This window comes from Macrobrachium rosenbergii, chromosome 3 (assembly GCF_040412425.1).
Source record: "Macrobrachium rosenbergii isolate ZJJX-2024 chromosome 3, ASM4041242v1, whole genome shotgun sequence".
Taxonomy (NCBI): Eukaryota; Metazoa; Arthropoda; class Malacostraca; order Decapoda; family Palaemonidae; genus Macrobrachium; species Macrobrachium rosenbergii.
Window position 1 is genome coordinate 79549971 of NC_089743.1, and position 23696 is coordinate 79573666.

The 23696-nt window shown below is 34.8% G+C and overlaps 1 protein-coding gene across 1 annotated transcript in view; it reads left to right on the forward strand.

Moving 5' to 3' along the window:
* Positions 1-23696, forward strand: part of LOC136851610 (atrial natriuretic peptide receptor 1-like) — a 524376-nt gene that overhangs the window by 177849 nt on the left and 322831 nt on the right. The window contains exons 8-10 of the mRNA XM_067125948.1: positions 1380-1455; positions 17007-17136; positions 23556-23621. Of these exons, the coding sequence (XP_066982049.1) occupies positions 1380-1455; positions 17007-17136; positions 23556-23621 (272 nt within the window). The remainder of the gene's footprint in view (positions 1-1379; positions 1456-17006; positions 17137-23555; positions 23622-23696) is intronic.

Genomic DNA, 23696 nt, shown 5'->3' on the forward strand with positions numbered 1-23696 from the left:
ATATATATGTATGTATCCTGTCTACTGGAAAAGTGGAAGAGGGGTGAAGAAAGCCAGCCCAACTAAATGCTGATCCCAAGACCATAAAGACAGGAAGGTTTGGAGTTATGAAGGACACCCGTCCTGAGAACATCTGCCAACACCAATTATGAAATAGCTATTCAACACAGAAACAGCTGGAGAAGGATCATAAAAAATAGAGACCCCGACTAGGAATTCAGCTGAGAAGAACAAAATGACGATGATTTGTGTGTGTGTATGTGTATGTGTGTGCTAGTATGTTTGTATGCGCTTGCGTGCGTGAGTGTTCACATAATTTTCTTCATGATACCTTTTATCCTGAACCCTTTCTCACTCGAAATTCATTCTTTCAAAATGCGGTCTTTCAGTTCTTGCAGTGATATAGCACTAATCTTCCCACCACCTCTGTATTATGGCCATTAATTTAATGTATCTAAATCAATCTCCAGTGCATTTTTACACTATATGAAATAACAAATGATTCTTCTGTCTCCTCCAATAAGACCATAACTTAGCTTTGTTTTCCCATTTGTTTGCAAGTCCTTTGTTTTGCTTAAAATCTTGTTAGCTTTATCTCTGTTAAGCCCGAATGTCACTTCCTGTCTATTTTCACTCCCATTTTTTTCTTTTTTCGATTTTTCCTTTTCATTTTTTTTCCTACAGGGCTGCACTTGGTTTGGATATTGAATTACCCCTTCCATCGCCTCTCTACTAAACAAGGTTTCGTGATCTCGTCTTGAATATGAATAGTTGACAGTCAGAGTAAATTGAATTTGCAGGCTTTTATTAGGACGTATTCGCAACACACTCTTTTTTCATTTTAGAAGTATTTTTCTTTTTCTCTTGGTTACCTTTAACGGTCGGGTTAAGTACATTTATCTTTGTAGAAAATTTAATGCGTTGATCATGTTTACTGTCATTTCATACTGGGTTTTCTTATTGTCTTGTATACCTGACTAATATTTTTCCTTATCCGAGTGCCTTTGTGGTTAATTTATTATGTTTTTTTATCAAAATTACTTATTGTGGTATTTATCTTGATAATAATTAATGATAATGTTCTTTTGGATAATGTTGATGATGACGATACGTTGATTTACATTTTTCTTTTGGAATGTCATCCTTTCAACGCATCGCCCACCATCTTCCCGTGATTTTCTTCGCCGATTATTTTCCAGTCAAAGACGGCACCTGCCCTTCCTCTCCTTGCGGCATAACCTTTTAATCTTCCGTTGCAAAATCATGCTTTCATTCTCGTATTCTTGTCCTCGGCTAATTTCGTACGAGCGTAATCGGATTACCTTTGCATAATACGTGACTATTTTTCCTCTCTCAAATCGGATTATCTTTTCTTTCAGGTCCTTGGAGCATCGTGGCTGGCCTCTTAGCTCTGCTGGTTGTCGCCATGGCCGTTGGGAGCGTCTTCATTTACAGGTATGCTCTCTTAATGAAACTAGCTCCTGTCATCTTAAAGCGTATCTCGCAATGGTTTTCACCGGAAGTTATTTATGTTAGTTTTTTTCTCGTGACCCTTGTACAAATTTAACCGTTGGCATACTGAATATTATACACAAATATATATATATATATATATATATATATATATATATATATATATAATATTATATATATATATATGTATGTATATATATATATATATATATATATATATATATATATATATATATATATATTTATATATATATATATATATATATATATATATATATATATATATACATACATATATATATATATATATTGTAATGGACCGCTATGGGCTCACACAGGTTCAACAAACAAAGTAAGAATGGGTCTGGAAAGACCGGCAGGAGACGGGACAGCAGCTGGGAAACGGGGTTCAGTAAAACCAGCAAAATTACCTTAATACTAGTTTAATATACAATTTAATATACAGATTTACAAATGAGTCAGGCCTGGAGCAAAAAATAATCACTTTACAAAGAAAAACGAGTCAGTTAAATAACATGGATGTAGCAAAATCAGTGTTACTTTAGAAACACCATCAAAGTAAATTACCAGACTGTTAACATTTAAATTGAACTTAACAACACTTAGCTACATCAAAAACAAAAATCAGGCAGCATCAACAATAAATGCTAAAACAGCACCAAACAATAAGATAAGTATACCCTTTAACTTCATAAATAACACACCACATGAAATAATCAAGCATCATAAATAATACCAAATCACGAGTATTAAATTACAGAATATAAGAGTATCTGAAGAATAATACATTTTAACAAATTAACCCCATGAAGTACAAAACCACGACAGACAATCTACACAGATGTCAAGACCCCATCAAAGGTCGAAGAGAACAAACACCATTGAACACTGCCATACGATCATCGAAAACCTCCCCTTGACGGCCAACAGGAACGTCTCCAAAAATATAGATGATCGACAAATTTAAGCAACAGCATGACAGGTGTCAAACAGGAACAGCACTGCTCCATTGATGGACAAGGTTCAGCCATCAACATCATCCTCGAACTGCAGAGGGCCACAGGATAGCGAATACTAGCAGTTCCAAAATACTCGAAGCTGCTCTGCTGTCGAGAACTAGACTCGCTGCTATCCCAAGCCTGACTAATGCTGATGAAAATGTAAGTGGCAGACACCACCTACTTACAAAAAAAAAAAAAACAAGCACCACTGGGTAAGGAGCGCACCTTCAACAGTCGGAGAGCGATTGTTCCAAACAAAAAAACAAGCACTAAACCTCACTCTATATATATATATATATATATATATATATATATATATATATATATATATATATATATATATATATATATATATATATACATTTGTCCACGATAAGCCTTTACTTGCTCTCACTGTGGACATACGTAAATATCAATTAATACAAAGCTCTTGATGAATACAAAACTATTACTGTATTGACACAACATATGCAATTTAATCAAAGAGTACTGATTTGGCCCTTAATAAAGAAAGTTACAGGTAGAATTAAAAGCACCTCAAATACTGATCCGGTTTACAAGAAATGCATTACAGCTACAATCGATAACACAACGGAATCTGGGTCCCTTCTAAGGACTCCTTTGCAATTACTGTCATGGGATGTTGCACGTTGAATAGTCTGCCGCAACAAGGCAGAAATTCTTCCAAGCAAGACGGATGGCAGGACTGCGAGGTTGAAGAGGTAACACGTTTCTGGACATAGATTTCCCAGATAAGAACTCGTACATAAAGGATTCTCTCACATGCAATAATCTGTCACAATGGAGGGCTGATTTACTATATGGCAATGAGCAAAGGATTATTTCAGTAATAAATTTACTTCATATGGGGAACACACATGCTAGCTGTAGCCAAGGGATTTTATGTTGGGAGATGAAATCTGGGAAAGCGAAGGAAATGAGAGATTCAGTGAGAGAAACAGAAACTGGCACTTAATTGTCAAATTTCAGACTTACCGGGTACTCCAGAACTGCAGTGTGCACGCTTGCAACCACCTAGTTGCCCCAGTGGGTCTTCCAGTTAACAATGGTGGGCTGCTTGTAGCCAGGTCTCTTCTGACCCAACTACAGTGTGGCAGTGTGCCAAGACAAAGGACTGTGGCCCGGGGATCGGGGCGTAGGAGGCCAAGATGTTGCTTTTCGTCCTGCCTCCTTTCCATATGTACAAGCTGTAACAAACGGCACCTTTTCAACTAAGCTAAACCTTTTGCCTCACCTATGGATCTCCACATTTCTCGACCTTTCATTTCTTCTTATGCCACCTATACTTTACAGTCAGAATTCTCAACAACTTCAAACTTTTTTATACGCTTTTATTTAGCTTGCCATTTTGTCTGTTTGTTTGCTTGGCTGGGTCAAATCCTGTAACTCAGTTTCTGACCTGTTCCTTTCGTCCGATGGAGTTGCAAAATCTTGAAATTTTGCATGGCTACTCAATCCTGGTGACAGTACAACCTTACGTGATCAGTAGGTCAGCAGTGACTTCTAGTGACCCTACAGTGACTTCTCCCAGTATCTCAGGTTTTGTATGACACTTCGGATTATTCATACGTCTTTGACTCGGTAGAATAAGTTAACTCTATAGATTTTTCAAACCTTCTTTAGCTCGACAGGATATCAATTTTCGTTAGCCACAATCATAAATCGGTTAAAAATTCTCTCAAAACTAAAAAGTATAAAATAGAAAATATATAAAAAAATTTAAACTCATTTATTTAAATGCACTAAAAATTTAAAAATAATTTTTTGAAACATACCAGGATTTTCTTACAATTAACAATATCTATAAAAATAAAAGCGAGGGTGCCAAATATTGAGGGAAATGCTACAAGAAATTAAAAAAACAATTTTCTTGTACCATTTCCTTCCATGTTTATTCTGCACTTGAGTTCCTTACATGTGAATTGACTCAACAAACCTTCACTTTCTTCCACGTTGGCCTTCACAGAGAATCCAGTGCCAGTCATTTGCAGGTACCTGGTACTTTCTTATATGACTCACATTTCTCGTACTTTTTGCATGACAGGTACTCTCAATATCTATATGATTCAGTTACTTCCATCCTTGCACCATCCATCTATCTGGTTTAAGTTTTGTTTTTGACAACCTTAGTGGTGGTCTCATTTACCCACAGGTTTCTGGTTTTAACATTTTCAGTCTCTTTCCTCAGTTTCTGCAGTTTTCGCTTCCTTGTATCCAGTCAGACCTATGTCGTCTGCGACCAACCATTCCACACTGCATTAACGTCTCATTTTCTTGCCTTTCAATTTTGCATTCCTGCTTACTGTACTTTTTCCTACCGCTTGCATCACTTGTTTCATGATGACATTAAACTGTCGTGGAGACATAAGCTACCCTTGTCTCGGAATGAGTTTACTCCAAACCAGTCACTATGTAGTCTACTACTCTAATCTTCGCCAGATTTGCTATACGTTCAAAGGACATTAAAATGACTCATAATATTTATAAGACGTCTAACTAATTTTTTCCTAAACTCGCTTAACTTTACCGGAGGGTTGGAGAAGTGTTGAGTTCTGTAGTTCCAGAATAATCTTCATTCTTGCCTTGCGCTCTAGGGTTTTAAGAAATGAGTCACCTCAAGGCTTGATATAAGTACCTGGAATCTACCAGACACAGATTGACGGCCAGTATTCTTGTAGGAAATAATTAGGTATCGTTATACCATTTTTTCATGTTAATTATAGTAGCTTAGAGCTAACCTCGAAGGTGAGATATTATAGTAAGCTTTTAGACAATCCAGATTTTGTAACTATTCATTTTCGTTTAACACCAAATAAAAAAAGACCTAACCTTCACAGGTTGTATTAGACATGTAAATGTTGCAGGCAGAAGGATTTAATCATTTAATAACAGCGAAACTAAGACTTCATTGACTACGATATCGAACTGTGTTCCGTACTGTGATTTACGGTCCACAGGTAAGACTGTATTAAGATTCAGGAGTTTTGACTATACTTTGCTTTACCGTTGACTATTTTTGTTTTTTCACAGAAACTCTGTACAGATATTTGTATATATACAGAGATCCTAGTATCAGTGCCATATGACCAGGTCTTTTGTTTTCTATTGCGAGAATATTTTCTTCCGTATATGTCAGCATGCTCTTAAAGAGTTTTATCTTTTCGAAATTGCACAAACGGATAATTTAATATTTCCTAATAATGCCATCATGATTTAGACCAGCGCAGGGAGATATTCCATTGTACCATGTGTCAAAAATTATTTGCCAGTAAAATAATGACTATCCTTTGTATTAAGTACATCCATAGCCTACTGAGAAGCCCCAATGTTACACTGCCCAGTAACCTAAGTCATTTTTTCCATCCGCTACAAAGCTGTGGAACAGTCTCCCTGGCAATGGTGCGGATGTCGAACTTCATAAGTTTAAGAGGAGCTTTTTAAGTCTGTTTGTATTCGTCTTTTGTTGATCTACTCATCCGTTGGTCGCTGTTGATTATTCTCTCCCTGTGTTTTTGTCTCCTTTTCATTAAGGTTTGTCTGTTCTTTGAAAGTTTGCTTAGCAACTAATTGGCCCTTTTGGCTTGTTCTCGTCAATATAGACTCCTACTGAATGCAGAATTGTGGGTTGAAATAGAATGATGAATTAATTAGGCTTTTCAGCCTTTACGGTTTTACCACGACTGCGAGAGCTGCTGCTGCCGCTGCCAAGAAGTCTCTAAGTCAAATCTTAACGACGGCGTAACAGAAAATGAGGGAAATAATAGGAAAGAAAGAAGGAGTAAAACAATGAGCTGAAAATTTACCAAATAAAGCACCAGTGCCCGACGCATATATAATCCTTTCCGTCGGGTTAATACATCCATTAATTTTGGAGATAATGAACAGCTACCGTTAATAAAAAGGCCTACTCACGTTCGTGGCGCTTAATGAGTTATTTTATGCCCAAAGAATAGAAAATATGATGCAGAAAATGACCATTTCCGAGAACCTTGATTAGTCTCACGTGTTAATCTTAGACACTACTCATTAAGCCTCCCCAATCCGGATTTTCTGGACCACCAGCACCTCCTCCACAGTTACCTCAACCCACGTCCGTCTTCTTCAGTTGACTCGTTATAGTTCCGTTTGACTGATTACGGATCTCGCTAAATAAACTTTTTCAATTTTGTCCTGGTGACCTGTTGGCTTAGCGGATCGCGTATATGCATGCCCTTTCTTTTACAAGAGTTGCTTTAACAGGTAAATAAGGTACTGATTTTACGTTGCCTAGAAAAGTAATGGTATTCCCCTGTGATATACATATACATATATATATATATATATATATATATATATATATATATATATATATATATATATATATATATATATATATAAACTAATATATATATATATAAATATATATATATATACATATACAATATGTATATATAATATATATAATACTTTTGTATATCAGATTCGCAGGTTCGCACGCAAGGAGTAGAAAATGTATAAAAATCAAGTACTGAGTACTTTCCAGTAATTGTTACAATTTTCAAGGTGCCATTGTTCCTTGCCAGTGTACCTTGAAAATTGTAACAATCACACGAAAATGCTCAGTACTTAGTATTTTTTTTATTTTTCCTCCCTGTGGTTAACATGCAAACACACACACACACACACACACACACACACACATCACAGAAAATAAAAACAGAAATTCAGTAGCATCCATATATGCCTGCTTATGGTTCTGACAAAAACACGTGCCTAAAAGACACACTACCTCCTCTGGGAGCACAGTCCCCCAAACACCTTTCCTCAGTACCCACATCTAATTGTCTAATTGTTTTAAAACGCTGTGCCTTTGCGTGGAAGCAGTGGATGTCCTTATTAATAATCTTTCTATAGTGGCCATTACCTCCTGTCTGATGTCCAACGTGTAGAAACAAGGCAGGGTTGAGCTGTTCCAGGGAAATCATAAAAATTCCAGCAGTCACATTGGGTTGGAAACATGTACTGCATGGTCTATCAGTTCCACAAGGTCTGTTTCCTAAGGCGTGCTTTGAGATCCGTCCCCCAACGATATCATTCCTCAAATAACGTAGATCAGTGTACGAGAAAGTATGATTAATTTAATTAATCCATTTGGATTTCTTCAAGCCTGTTGTACGCCTGTAGAATCATCATGAAAATTATTTTTGCGACCATCAGTAATTCAACTCTAATACCAGAAATCATACCTACAGAACTCTCCCACCCCCCAAGAAATGCCGTAAGAATCTCTCTCTCTCTCTCTCTCTCTCTCTCTCTCTCTCTCTCTCTCTCTCTCTCTCTCTCTCTCTCTCTCTCTCTCTCGTGATCTCTTTGTCACCGTATTCCCATGTTATTTTCTGCATATGGTCATAATAAATTAATTTTTACAGAAAATGTGGTATCCTGACCCTCGTGACAGTTACCGTAATTTTTTTACGACTTGTCGAAAGATAAATGTAACTTATCCTTGGTATGTAGTCAAAGGGTTATAACGTAAGGTATATTCGTATTGATTTTATAAAACAAAAAGAGAAAATTTTTGCATCCAGTCTTCAAAGAGTCAAAAGTAAGCTATAGGTAAGAGGCTGTTTCACGTTTATGTGAAATTCGTGTTCGTTTGAATAGATCCAGCATCTTGACTTTAATGGGAAAAGGTTAAAGTATGTCTGTTCGTGACTGAATTGGACTCCAAGGGACTTCGAGTGCTGTTTCTATGTTAGTAGTTTCGAGTGCTGTTTCTACGTTAGTAATTTAAAACTAAAACCTGCGGGCTGCTCTAGAGCAAGAGCTCGTGCCAGAGCGAGGCTGACTTAATCTAAAACGAAAGGACGAACAGAAAAAAGGAAATGATGAAAGGTTAAAAAAAATAATTTGGATAATCTGAGATCATTCGGTCAGAGGCTACAGTATACGCAATAACAAGCACCGGTGCTATAAAGGTTATAACACGCTCACACAAAATCTAAATACCTATTTTCAGAAATCTAAATGCCAATCTTTATTTATATGATCTTTATATATATATATACAGTCTTATAACATATATATAATTATAAATATATCAATCGTAAAACGTCAATGGTTAAATTTTAAATTTAAAACCATAGCACAGTTTAACACGAAGCAAGATTTAATGATGTTTGAAATAAAGACCTCTGTTCCATTGAAATGCATAAATCTTGTCCAGTAATTGGCCTTTTGGTAGATGCGAGCAAGAAATCTCTGGATTCCATTGTCAGTCATTGCTAGTTTGATACCCCCTTAGAATTCAGATTCTTCCGTAGTCGCTGACACGTGAATTATTTTTTTTTAATTAGGAATATTTTAGTTTATTTCAACAGTCATCCCAGATACCATAAACCATATGTGTGTATAGCTTTTAAAATTTAGAACTTGAAGTCCCAACTTTGAACAGATTACAAATGAAATAATCTGTTCTCCCTTCAGAGACATTTCCATAATTACAGATAACTTTCTTGTTCAAAACATGTTATTTTGAATAACAACATGGTGTATCTCACATAGTTAGAGCACTTGAAATACATCAAAGAGTCTGATTTTAGTTTTTACTGGTTACCGGATTTGAAGTAGTCTTCTCAGATTTTTCTCAGAATGGGAGATCACAGAGCATTTTCAGTTGTACTGCAGAGAGGTATGAAGTTGTAATTTCACTGAGGAGAATATTCATACGCCAGAATGAGGAATTCTGTCAACATATGTGGCTAGGTATTAAACAAGCTTTGGTCAATTTAATCTTATACATTGCAGTGGATACGTACGATTAAAATTTTAAGGCCATAATATCAAGTTTAGCTGACTTCATACTCATGTTGGTAAGGCAAGAAATGAAAAGGTAAACTCCATAACAGATGGAACAGTCAGTGCTATAAGTAGGATTAATTTCTCTCTTTATGAAGAACATGTACCCAGTAATTCCCTTCATAGCTTTATATACATGGAACTTTAGTTGGAACTTAGAAAATAAAAAAATTAAAGGAATTGCAAACTCTGTGATTTGCATTCATTGTGGATTGGTTATACTAAGCTAACTCGAGCTTTAGTGAAGAATGTTTGTTACCTCTGCCATTTAGACATATGTTCGAATGCCTTAGTTTAGCATATGAGCAAGAGGAACCCTTTTTTAGCTGCAAGAATGGTAATTACTTAGTTTCAAAAATTTTAGGAGCAAGTTAAAAAAGGAAGAAAATCTTTTTAACAGGAGTTTAAATGAGATTTAGGCTCAACTCTAATGGCCTTTAGATACTCATATGATTCGGATTTTTTACTTTGTATTTTTACTGTATTTACCTACCTTTAACCATGTTATAATAGCACGATTTTAGTGATGCATTGGATGTCGGAAAACTCAGTAATTAATAAATTATAAATTTTTGGAACGTTATCGCCCCAGTATCCTTAGGTAAGAGTAGGTGTGCCAAATATTGTAGTTTGGCGAGCAGCTGTAGGGAAAACTTTCGCACATGTTACTCAGCTTTGATTTACCGGTTAAGAAATGAAAATGACAGTGACTATTGGGAAACTGTTTATCGTAAAGGGTGATTCAAATGAAACGGTACCCACCATAGAATGGATTTTTAGTTTGCGTTTGTTTCTCAGACTGACGTGCCCTTTGTAATTTAAACTAAAGTTTTGTAATTAAAAAAGTAAATTAAGTTGTTTTCCCAAGGTCAACAATGCTTTAATCAAAAAAGGGTCATGCACAAATGAATTTGATCTCAAGAGTAAAACATATACTATATATATATATATATATATATATATATATATATATATATAAAAGATAAAACCACAGAAGGAAACGGAAACACTGGAGTGCTGCAGGGCCTTTCGACGCTAGGTCCTTTACTTAGCAGACTGAAGAAATAAAGTATGTTTACAAAGAAAGCTCATATAAATGACAGATGGGGATTATAAAACATATGTACAGAATCAACACAAATGAAGAATTAGTAGAACTGCCAAACAAGTTAAATATTTAGAGTTTTTACAAAGTTAGGATCAACCGTTCAGAAAGCAGGGACAGGACAATTAAAAGATTATACAGGGTCGTGAATGACCACCTAAAAATTTAATTACAGCAAAATAATTCTCTCTTTTTTATATACAATAATAACTTTGCAAGATGAACATTTTCACAAATAAAATTATATTAAACATTCCATTTTCCTTCGTGGATTTATCTTTATTTATATATTCATCACGTTCCATATTTTCGTGATTCAGTTATATATATATATATATATATATATATATATATATATATATATATATATTATATTGGTGTGTGTTTGTGTTTGTGTTTTGTGTATGCTGAAAATTGGAGTTTGCAGAACACTTGTCTGTTTTACTTCAAATTGGTAGGTAGTTCTAGTATAAGTGAAGAAAATTTGATACACCAGAATGAGAAATTATGTAATAATTTGTGATTGTGGTTATTATACAAGATTTCGGAAGCAATAGACAACTGGCATTAGAGCAGCCTGACTTGATTTTATTAATAAAAGAATAGAAGCGAATATATTGAGGAAAATGGTGAAAATCAAGAATCTTGAGAGATTCTTGTAGAAGGGGGCCTAGCTTGGGTCAGCTTGATGTTGTACATGAAGTGTTTGGATGGTAGGAATGTAATATCTGTGATAAATGTGCCAGAGTGCTTGTTGCTTAACGTGGGTTAGGATAGTTTTTAAAGGAAGTTCACACTTGGGTTTCACACTAAATTCAACAGTTGAAGGATGAAAGTGAAATAACTTTTTTCCTAAAGTCAACATCTCTCAGGGAAACGTCACTCTCTCTCTCTCTCTCTCTCTCTCTCTCTCTCTCTCTCTCTCTCTCTCTCTCTCTCTCCTTATTTCGTGTTGATCATGTTTTGTGGGTTGGAAAATGGAATCTACAGCCAAGTGTTTTTGAAGCCAGTTCCTTCACTGGAAATTATGGTGCATTTTTCAGGAAAAACAGATCTAGGGAAGAGGTTTCCGACCCTCTCTTATTTTTTTCCCGTTTTATGACGTCGATAACTCCGTACTCAAGACGCCATAAAATATGTCGAACAATGAATAATAGTCTTTTTTATGGCTTGTTTTCTTAGACCAGTGCTGGACCCCTTCCTAAGGGAATTGTAGTGATTGAATAATGTTTTTAATTATTCGGTTTTCTTGCATTTTCCGAAAACAGCTTTCAAAAAACGTAATTAAAACGGTTGATCAAATGGTTAGTTTTTTGTGGTTTACACTGATGTTTTCACTTGCTAGTAATAACATAATCATACATAAAAATTATGTAAACCTAGATAAAAAGTATAAACATCTTGGTCGGACAGTATCAGAAAGAAGACATCTACGACCTTTAACATTAGGTCATATATATATATACGTATATATACGATATATATATTATATACATATATATATATATATATATATAATATACACAATTTAACATATATATATTATTATTATTATTATATGTATATATATATATATATATATATATATATATATATATATATATATATTATATATATTATATATATATATATATATATATATATATATATATCTCAATATTATATATATATTATTGATCTTTACTCAAGTTATCAAGATCTTTAGGTTATGCCAATTTATGCTAAATCAAAATATTTGTGTCGAATGTATGCTGTTATAGTTGTGTATATTAATGCGTGTCAGATTTAACTAATAAATACCTGTAAAGAGAAACCTCCAGTGGAAGCAATAGTAAGAAGTCTCATGCGTATCTTGTCAGTGCTAAAATGCCTGGAATTTCGAGATGACGTTCGTTGCTGTTGTTTGGGAGTGCACAATCCTTTAAACCAGCTTTATGAAAAATACTGATTCAGCAGGGATGGGTTATCATTGACATTTTTATGTTTGATGACTCACTTTTGGGAGTAAGATTAATTATGAGCTGTTTCGCATACATCGTGAGGTCTCCCCCAAAGTTGTTACAGTCACAGTCAGGTGTTCTTTTCGCAGAACTGTAGGAAATATATACAATAAAAACAGAGTAAGAACCAACATTGATAATTTGTCCTAGCATTGTTGGACATTGTTATTATGTATCCTAGTGAAGTGTGGAAATGTGTTAAATCACGATGAGAACATATGTCCTATTTTTCTGTCAGTGTCAAAGGGTAAGGTTGTCATCTTTTCAACGCCCCTTAGTTGGTGAGGAGGTCATTTACCCTGATAAGATTGGTTGGTGGTTCGCCACCATGATTGTCTGGTTGTTGCGATTGTCCAGGTTGTGTTGGTGCTACTGCGAAGATACCCCTCAGAGCAGGCTGGATTTGGTTAGGGCTTGGTTCTCAGGGGCGCTGTGCTTGTGGGGTTTGGTCAGAATAGAAGTGATGTTGCCTCTAAGTGTTGTCGACTTCAAGGAGGGTTATTGTGTGTTAATTGGCAGTAAAAACATCTGCGTGATGTTATTTGAGGGCTTGAGACTGAGGATGCGTAACCCCTCAGTCAGTGACACTTACAGTGGTTGCGTGGAGTGTGTCAGTTTCTGTGGTCCAAATGAAGCTTTAATGGGCGGATGGTTATAATATTGCGACGTTTCCTATTTTTCTTTTGATTGCACACTCTTAACAAAAAAAAAATTCAGTAGAGTCATGTCGATACAGGTACTGCTGCATCCACAAGGAGGTAAATTAAATTGTGTGTGTATTATTATTATTATTATTTAGGAATAGGCCCTCTTTCAAAAGGTCTTATTAAAAGGATGGCTGTATTATACGTTTATCTTATACAGTATCTTTTCTATTTTCATATGATTCGCTTTTCGGGCTCAGCGATGTTGGTCAGCAACTGGCCGATATTCATATTGGAAAAAGGGTAGTGTGTGGAATGCGGGAAGTCTTTTATTGAAATATCCAATCAGAAATACTTCTTCGTCGTCTGAATTCAGGTTCTACTTCAGGTACCGTCGACATGTTTCGACCAGCTCGTTGGTCATCCTCTGGACGTGGTTGAAAAAGATCGGGAGCAACAAGACACTTGGGTCGGTACATTTATAGGTGGGTAGGTGGGGTCTTGATCGGTGCTGAATTATGATTGGCTGCCAGGGCAGGTCATCTCAGGCAAGAGCCTTCTCTCATATATATATATATATATATATGTATATATATATATATATATTTATATATATATTATATATATATATATATATATATATGTATATATACATATATATGTATATATGCATTTGTATATATATATTATATATAATATGTATATATATATATGTAAATATAATATATACAGTATATATATACTATATATATATATATATATATATATATATATATATTATATATATATATATATATATATATACATACTAGAAATCACAAAAGTAAGCGCGTGATTTTATCTATTAGCTGAAGCCACAGGGAAGTTCAAATTGAAACAGACAGAATTTTAAGTACTCTCGTGTATTTTAACACACATCTTCTTTGTGCCCCGAAGATGTGTTAAAATGCACAGAAATACAAGCACTGTCATTTCAATTTGTTTCCCAGTAACTTAATATATATATATATATATATATATATATATATATATATATATATATATATATATATATATATATATATATATATATATATATGTATATTTATGTATGTATGTATGTATGTATATAAGCACATATACATATACCCATTGCCAAGTCATATATATATATACTGTATATATATATATATATATATATATATATATATATACACACACATATACATATATATCATTGCCGTCAATGTCGCATGACAAAGGATGTCTGTGAAGTTTCGCTGATGTTTGCGATTAAGCTGGCTATATGCCAGAACTGGTTCTTGTCATAGAGTAGCCCTTAAGTGACATGTAGTGATTTGAAGTGAAGAAAATGGTTATGATTAAAATGGGTAAAATAAAGGTGTTAAAGTGAAGGTATAGTCAAGAAATGGTTCCCGTCAGTTGGAGAGAAAGAGTGATAGTAGCGATCCTGGTGAGTCTTAGATGTTTAGTATGGAAAAATGGAAAAAAATTATCGTACGATATAAAGAGGGACGATGTAAAACTCTACGGAGATTCCACGTCTCATTTAACTTACCGAGGGCCACTCATCGATCTTGAGGAGTAAGGGTCGATCGAAGAAAAGGATTAAATTTTTAGTGGGAGAAAAAGCCTGGGTTTCTTCTTGTGTGAATGGTAGACGTGTGAATGTGTTTGTTTCTCAAGGAGAATTGTTTACTTTCAGCATATTTAGTGGCACTAAGCCTAAGTTTGCTTCTCAAAGGAGGACTGTAGAATGTTAGCGTATAATTGTTTTGTTTATATCCCCCTTCATTAAGCGACAAAAGGGAAGTGGTAACAGCTTAAGTGGAAGACAGAACGATGGTTGAGAGATAGTTGAATGACTCTGTCGTTAGACATTAGGCGGCCTAACAGGGAAAGGAAAGGCATGAGAAGGAGAAACAGGGCAGTTGCCGGACAAAGTGATTAACAATTGCCGAGTGCTGTTTGCTGGGAGAATCGTCGGAGTCGACAGTGCCATACTCTTGTTGCGCCTTAGTTGGGAACTGAGAGAATGATGCATTACATCCTAGTGGTCTATCCCAGTTATTCCACTGCAGGCTTCCATGAATTTGTTCATGGAAAGGCAGAGTTGCATTCGGGACATTGGGATGTTTCCCTGTCTACGCTCTCGACGTCGACATAGGGCCTGGGATGAAGGACTGTGGCAACGACAATCGTAGAAGGATTTTGAGGTGCAAGGTGAGAAGGTGGGGCGGAGAGGAGGAGAAAGGTGAGGGCGTTGGCTGCGGGGTTTGTGTGTCTTTCTTTGACACGAAACTGGCGCTGCTTCCATTGTTTAAACCTGCGTGTGTGTGTGTTTGTGCGTAACGTGTATATATATAATGCATTTATATATTCGAGTCATGGTTAACCTGTTTCATAACAAAACAGTTCAAATATTTTTTCGTGCACGTATTTTCTGTTACTTTTTTTACTGGATCAGTATTGCAAGGTATTTAATCAGGTTAATCTAACAGTACTGTAACATGTAGAAGCTGTGTGCTTTATATTTCTTACTGGACTTTTAATTTGCTTTCGCTTATTTTATGTAAAGGTGCATTAATCCCTTCTTTCCAACGATACATATTCAACGCTTCTGATCATCCTTTTTAGTCCATGTAATGTTTTTCTTTTTTCATAGCAGTACATGTTTCTTGTATGCGTTTTATTTTTCTCATTTCGGTTGGTTGCGATGAAGCCATAGAAGATTATAGTGTTCTATTTCTTGGGGACTTTTTTTTTGTGAAACTGCATCGATAGTTTGTCTTCCCATGTTACATGGGTTTCACTATTGAAGTCAGTTATAGGTAACCTGGGTTTATAGGTTGCTTTTCCTCTAGTTCAATATTTTATCAGAAGTTCTTAGACGGTTTTCATATTCGTCACAGAAAAATAGAATCTTAAGTATGGCGGTTTATCACAGAACTTGCAAATTAAAAACGTGTAAATTTTGATTTAGCTTTGAGTCAACGAGAAATAATAATCCTCAATCCTTATCTTCTAATTTAAGTTAAATCCTTCCAGGTTTTATAGAAAACAGCTAATTAAATTATTACTTTTACTTTTGCCTTAAAGCAGGAAGTGAGGTGTTAAACATAGTTAAACATAATTTTGTATATGAATATTTTTACAATTTGTTCATCAAAAATGTGTAGTAGTTAAGACGAAATAGTTTAGGGAGCCATTGTATAATGGAGTTTTCGTTTTCTTCAAACGCTTTCTCAAAATAGAAAATGTTTTTAGCGCGATAATTGAAAGGGGGGACTTGGAAAATGATACCTATCAACGATATCGTCCTCTGTTGCTCATGTTTTGCAAAGATAATAGTTGCAAGTTGAAATTATATTTATAATTATGTAATATGATTGTAAATATAACCACATCAAATGTTATTAAATCACTTGACGATATTTCATCATGATTTTTTTTTATGAAATATGCAATATTATATGAGGGAACGGCATAAATTAGGCTATCACTAAATGGAATGAGTAAATAAAACGGTAGAAATTAATATTTTACTGAACAAAGGCAAATTCAGTGTGTAAGTTTAATCAGATGTAGGGCAATATTTTATGATAATAAGGCCCTCTCTCTCTCTCTCTCTCTCTCTCTCTCTCTCTCTCTCTCTCTCCTCTCTCTCTCTCTCTCTCTCTCTCCTCTCTCTCTCTCTCTCAGTTTAATCAGATGTAGGGCAATATTTATTCACATAAGGTTCTCTCTCTCTCTCTCTCTCTCTCTCTCTCTCTCTCTCTCTCTCTCTCTCTCTCATATTAGAGTTATGCAAAACAATTATTATCTAAAAGTTAATACAATATTATTACATCCGTTATTCATCAAACTAGTCTTACGGTCTTTTTTTTTTTTATTAATTCCTCAGGCACTACAAATTAGAGGCCGATTTGGCCTCCATGACCTGGAGGATCTCTTGGGAGGACGTCGAGATGACAGAGGACACCCAGAGAGGCAAATTCGGATCGAAATTCTCTTTAGGAAAAATCAGTATCAATGTAAGTAAATCAAGAATATTTTTTTTGTGTGTTTTTAATATATTGCATATATGGTTACATCAAGAACTTAATCTGGTGTATTTTTATTTTAGTTTCTCATAATAAACTACATTTTCCTATCTGTGTAGTTGAGAATAAAAAGCCTGTTTTTATCATTTTTTACGATAATGAACTTGACATTTATTAGTGTTGACATTACACGGCTGACAATAATGACATTTTTTTATTATCTGTTTGAAACAACATACAAAGTTCCATTGGAATTCCAGTTTAATTTGAAGGAATATTTTTTATAATAATTAGGTTCTTTCTGATGGCTGACATAGTTTAATTGAGGCCAATATCATTACTAGTGGAGAGTTTTTTTTTTTTATGAAACAACAAAGTGGATTTAGGTAAGGTATGTGAGGATATTATTGCTTAACCTCGAAATTTAGTTCTGTACATTTCTTTGAATAACAAAAAAAAAAAGGTGGATCAGCATTTTTTTAAGTCAAATTTTTCTTCCGGAATCTGGCTTCAGTCCCAATAAAGACATGTTTTATATGTTCAAATATGTCTTCATATTGATTTCAGTCACAGATGGATGTAAAGATTTTCGCTGAGTCTCCATTTTTCCATCTGTTTGTTTGTCAGTTTGTTATTGCTTTTCTTTGTCACTGCGACTCAGGTTGACCAGTCAATAAAGATCATTATGAAATTCCTCAATGTTGTATAAGACGTAGAGTATTTATATTCACTGTGTGAAGCTTATATATGTCTACCATTGGATTTTAGGTTCACAGTCTGTACTCTTTCTTCCTTCCTCATTATTACTTCAACCGCTATATTTTAGTCCCTCAGCTTGCTTTTCAACCACTTTTCTTACTTCTTATTCTGTCTCTGTTTGTTGTCCATGTACTTCCATCTCATGTGTATGGTGATCCTCTTGTTGCCGCGATGTTTTCTCCTCCAGGATATCATTCATGGCTGAAAGGTATTTCAGTCAAACTTAACGTCTGTACAAAGTCAAGGTGCCTGATAGAATGTATAGAGTTTTCTTTCTCAGGGTAAGATTGTCGTCTTGTATTCTTTCCCTAGCAAAAATAGAAATAAGCCTTGTACTCATTAAGTTGGTCAGATTATCTCTGTACCTAGGAGTAGGGTAGAATTGAGCATTTGATTCTCTCACTGGTGTGATAGGCTGTACTGAAAATCTGTTCTTAGTCAGGATTTTCAGTCAGTCCTATTAAATTTTCTTGTTCGGTTTTCTTATTAACAGGTTATCCAAATGTGTTTGAGACTTCTTTTTATGTCAAGACAACAGATGGATAAAAAAAGAACGGTAATGTGCTACTGATGAAGCGTTCAATGAAAATAAACTGACACTAATTAATTCTCCCAAAGTCTGATAAATAAAAATAAGTGTCAGTAAATCATTCACGTATACCAATATCTAATTATTGCTGAGTGGGTTTGCTTATGAGAAACCGGTATATAAGAAGTTGGTTTTTCTTTGGATCGTGAATTTTTTCCATCCGTTTCCTTGGTTTTAATTTGAAATTTTTAAGATTATGCAATTCTAATTTGATACTTTACAAATGGTTTCAAAATTTTCTGGATATTTTTAGTTTTCTACTTTTCGTTTTGTTTTTGTTATGTTTCATCTTTTGTTTCCAGTTTTTTATTCGATCCATGATTGGAGTAATACAGCCAACCGACGAGGATTTAAGTCTGAGGGACGTTAGGGTGCCTTTTGTTCCCTGCTGCTATGCTCCAATGTTGTAAGTGTATTTCTTTGGTTTTTTTCCCCTTTTTTTACTCGCAGACAGTGTACGTTTCTCTTTTTGGGTAAGTAAAGGAAAAGAAATATCTATATTTTCAGAATACTAACGCAGTACATTATTATAAAAGTTAATTTGGTACATATTTTTATTCAAAGATTGGCGCATGTAGAAAAAAAAGGACGAAGCTTTTGTGAGGAACTGGTTCGGTAACATAGGTGCCATGAGAACTGGGGGATGAGAAATTTAGAAATTCATGAAGGGTATGGTAAGAACTTTAGTGTAGGTGAAAGGATGGATTAGTGGGTTTAGGGATGGTTTGGTTGTATAGAAAATTGACGACGATAGGTTTGTGAAACTGTATTGTTTAGAAACGCTAGGAGGAAGGACAGGGGAAATACTTAGAAGGTGTTGAATATTAGATTGAAAAAGGTATACGAAAAGAAGGGCATTAATACCCAGGAATCGTGAAAGTGCATGCAAGATTAAGGTGAATGATGCAGTGTCTAGGAGGTTTGTGTGTTGGTCATTAAAACAGCTAATGTTTTGAAAGTTTCTGCGTGGGGCCTCATCTACGATTCAGCAGATTAAGTATGAATGTTGCGCTGACCATTGTGTGTTTTTTTACCTTTGGAAAGCTACCCATGTTATAGAGACAATTTTATAAATATAATATATATATATATATATATATATATATATATATATTATATATATATATATACATACATACATATGAAAAACCACCATAACCTGTGCAATTATAATTACATGAAACCTGTGTATATAAATATATATATAATGTGGATATATATATATATATATATATATATATATATATATATATGTATATATAATGTATGTATGTAACTGTGTATATATGTATTTATGTGCATGTATATATGTAAATGTTAACGAATTTACAAAAAAGCCAGTATATGTATTTTATGTAACGTGTGCTTCTTTTTTTACCGAGAAATAATTTATCCCGTAAATTCATCATATATTTCTACCGACCACTTTATCATGTTACGCTTGTTTTGAGTTTTTCTTGATAGTCCTTTTTTAACTGCTTCATTTTTTCACTAATCGTGTTTTTATTCTGTTGACTACCTTTCTTTCATCTTTCTGTCCCTCTCTATTAAATTAGTTCTCTGACATTTTTTGATTGAGTATTTGGATTATAATTGGTTTTTGTATTCGTTATTTTCCATGTGATATACAGGATGTCCATAAAATCTCTTTACAATTTAAAAAATATATTACAAAAGCAAATGAACCGACAAATATGTGGAAATTATTACAAAATGGGGAGTAGATATTGAAGTTTTTTGCCTTATTTAATACATCTCTATATGGGTACCATTAGCTGCACGAAGCACATCAAGACGGTACTCGATTTCCTGTCTTGTTCGCTGTAGCATAGCCTTATCGATGGTGGCAATGGCATCAGTGATCTATTGCTTGAGATTAGTGATGTTTTGTACCTTTGTTCGATACACGATATCTTTAACATAACCCCATAGAAAGAAGCCCAGGGGAGTGACATCTGGTGAAAGAGGTGGCCAGAGAATTGGGCCATCCTTTCCATTCCACCTGTCTGGAAGTGTTTGATTAAGGAACCCACGAACATGCAGTCCCCAAAGTGGTGGTATACCATCTTGCTGAAAAATGATGGTTAGTTAAAGGCCATCTAGTTGTGGTGCCACATATTCAGTCAAAAGGTCAAGGTAAACTTCTGCTGTAATTGATGTCTCCTTGAAGGAAAATGGACCAATGATTCGATTGCACATGATCCCATACCACACATTTACCCTTGGACTATCGCGGTGAAGTTCCCTAATCACATGGGGTTGTTCTCATCACCAGATTCTCACACTATGCGTGTTCAGTTTCCCTGAAACATGAAAGGTTGCCTCATCACTAAAACAAACTCGGTTAAGGAACGGTTTATCCTCAGAAATTCGTTCCAGCATGTTAACTACAAACTCTTTTTGTCTTGGTTTATCATTTGGCTCAAGTGCCTGTATGGGTTGCATTTTGTAAGCGTGCAATCGCAAGTTCATGTGTAGGACTTTGTGCACTGTTGAACGTGGTAGCTGTAAGTGTCTGGCAGCAGTACGGATGGACTTTATCCAACACTGTCCCCGCCTCGATAAATTTCTTGTGCCATGCACGAATTGACGGACATGACGGTGGATCTCTTCCATACTTAGTTCTGTTGTTTCGCTGAGCCTTCGTACCATTTTTGTTTCAATAAACCATGACACACATTATGCCTTTTTCTCGAGGAGTAGCCATTTTTTAGGGGTTCATTTAACAGTACCTTTTTCATCAACAAGGTACCTGAAATACACAAATGCAATGTGATTAAAAACTTTGATAACTGCCGAGTACATAGAAAAAATCTGATTAAGATATCTCATCAATGGCTTTTGTAATATATTTTTTAAATTGTAAAGAGACTATAGACACCCTGTGTACATATATATATATATATAAATTTCTGACTCACGTCGGGATTGAACCCAGGTCTCTCAGGTGAAAAGCAAGGGCGTTATCCACTGACACAAGTCTAAAGAAGTTGGAACCTGACAACTGCACCCAAGGAATTACCTGGGCAAGCTAACTATACCAGCGAGCTTTCCACCTGAGAGACCTAATCCCGACGTGAGTCAGAAATTTATTTCTATACACGTGATTGTGTGTTGATGATTTCTACATATATATATATATAATATATAAATATATATATATATTTATATATATATATATATATGTATATATGAACGTATGTATGTATGTGTGTGTGCGCGCGAGGTTCACATTATTATTATTATTATTATTATTATTATTATTGTTGTTGTTGTTGTTGTAGTGGTGGTTATTGCAGTTTATATTGACTTCTCTTGTTGCGGTTGTGTCAGAAATATATTTTAAGGTGAGGTCAATCTGTTTTGATGATAGGACAGTAAATGAAAACATTCACTGGGTGACCCTCTCCTTGTTGTGTACTTTTGGTAGACATTGAAAACGATCTATACGAAAATTCGGGCTCAGACACCTTTCATTTTTTTATTTTTCATTGCAGAGTAAATGAAACCTGCCAAGTCCACACCGCAGATTTAGTAACCAATTTTAATAATTATTACTTAAATCAACAGAAGCTGTTCAAAACGAACTTTATCCTTAGTATGTAAGATTGAATATATATATATATATATATATATATATATATATATATATAGATATTTATATATAATATACTTCCCAATTGATCCTTCGTGCTTATTTTCATTATCAAATCAGGTAATGAAGTCTATGTCAAGTCAGAGTGCATTAGGGGTAAAATGAAAATATGCAAATCTGAACTGTTATTGATTATGAGAACCCATGAAAACTAATTACAATCTACAATCAAGTAGATTGTTGTTCGGCCTGTCAAAGAAGAAACTGAACAATTAAAAATAAATAATAATGAAAAGTATATTTCGTATGACCGATACGCCCTAGTGGTGCCGATAGTTTTTCGCTACCATAACTTGTTATCACCTTTAATAATGAGAAACAGCTTTGAACACTAAGAAATAACAGTTGCTAAACATAGTGTGGAGATTTTCTGAATAGATTGGGAATTGTGAATCTTTCAAAATCAACTTTGTTGATAACAGCTCCTGGTGAGATATTTGCAGTATTACAGAAACCAAGCAGAATTATTTCAACATCTCACGAAAATCAACGATGGAAGGTCCGAAATAATGAGGACCTAACTCATTCACAGTGAGTCAAGATCTAATTCAGTCCTGATAGAAAAGTTGCTGCTATTTAAGAAAAAAAAAAGTCCACATATAAATTAGTATACTCAAATGACAACCAGTATTAGCCGAGAGAGAGAGAGAGAGAGAGAGAGAGAACATCGTCAAAGAATAGTGGGGAAAGCAAATATGCCTACTGATTAAGACACAGAATGTCAGAGGGAGAGACTAAGCATAGCTATTGAAACAAGGTTCACTGATTTTTTCTACCAGCTAATCAAAGACAGTGTACAGGTTTAAATATCACTAATGTGAAGCAGAAGCAAGGAACGGGTTACTTACAACCTTAAGATCGGCGATTAAATCCTTTCTCCACTCAAGTGAACTTTGGGAGAGCAACAAGCGTATCAGGTATATTCAATAACAAAGTCAAAAGTATGGACTTGACGGCAGCTGTTTTAGTTATTACATGATTTAATTCACTTTTGTCCAGAATATTTCTGTTTTGGGTAAAAACAAAAGAAATCCTGGAAAACTGAAATGGAAAATGTTGGTCACAAGTTGCTAAGGCGTAAGCAAGATTTAATCTTCAACACAGATTCACTCACTCTCACACACACTTATACATGTGTGTGTGTGTGTGTGTTTCCTTGCGCATGTATGTATTTATTTATTCATTCATTTATTTATTTTCATTTGTTTTCATTACGTTAGGAGGGGATGCTTAGTAAAAGTACTTCCCATCGGTTTAAAATAAGTTAATTCTTGCACATGACCTACCTTGTCCCACAGATGTCTAGAGGTGGATGTGTCGACCACAAATAACGGTTATTAACACCCATATGTAATATTTTTATTAATTTTACTTCATAATTAACATTGTTCTTCTTTTACCCCTCAGAGTAACGCTTCCGTCGACTCCCTGGTGGACAACAGACAGGTTTTCATCCGGACTGGTCGTTACAAGGTAAAAATACGCTTTGTGACGGTCATTGTAGAGGAATTGTTCTCAACCTTTTTTAAATGGGCACTCACCCGTTTC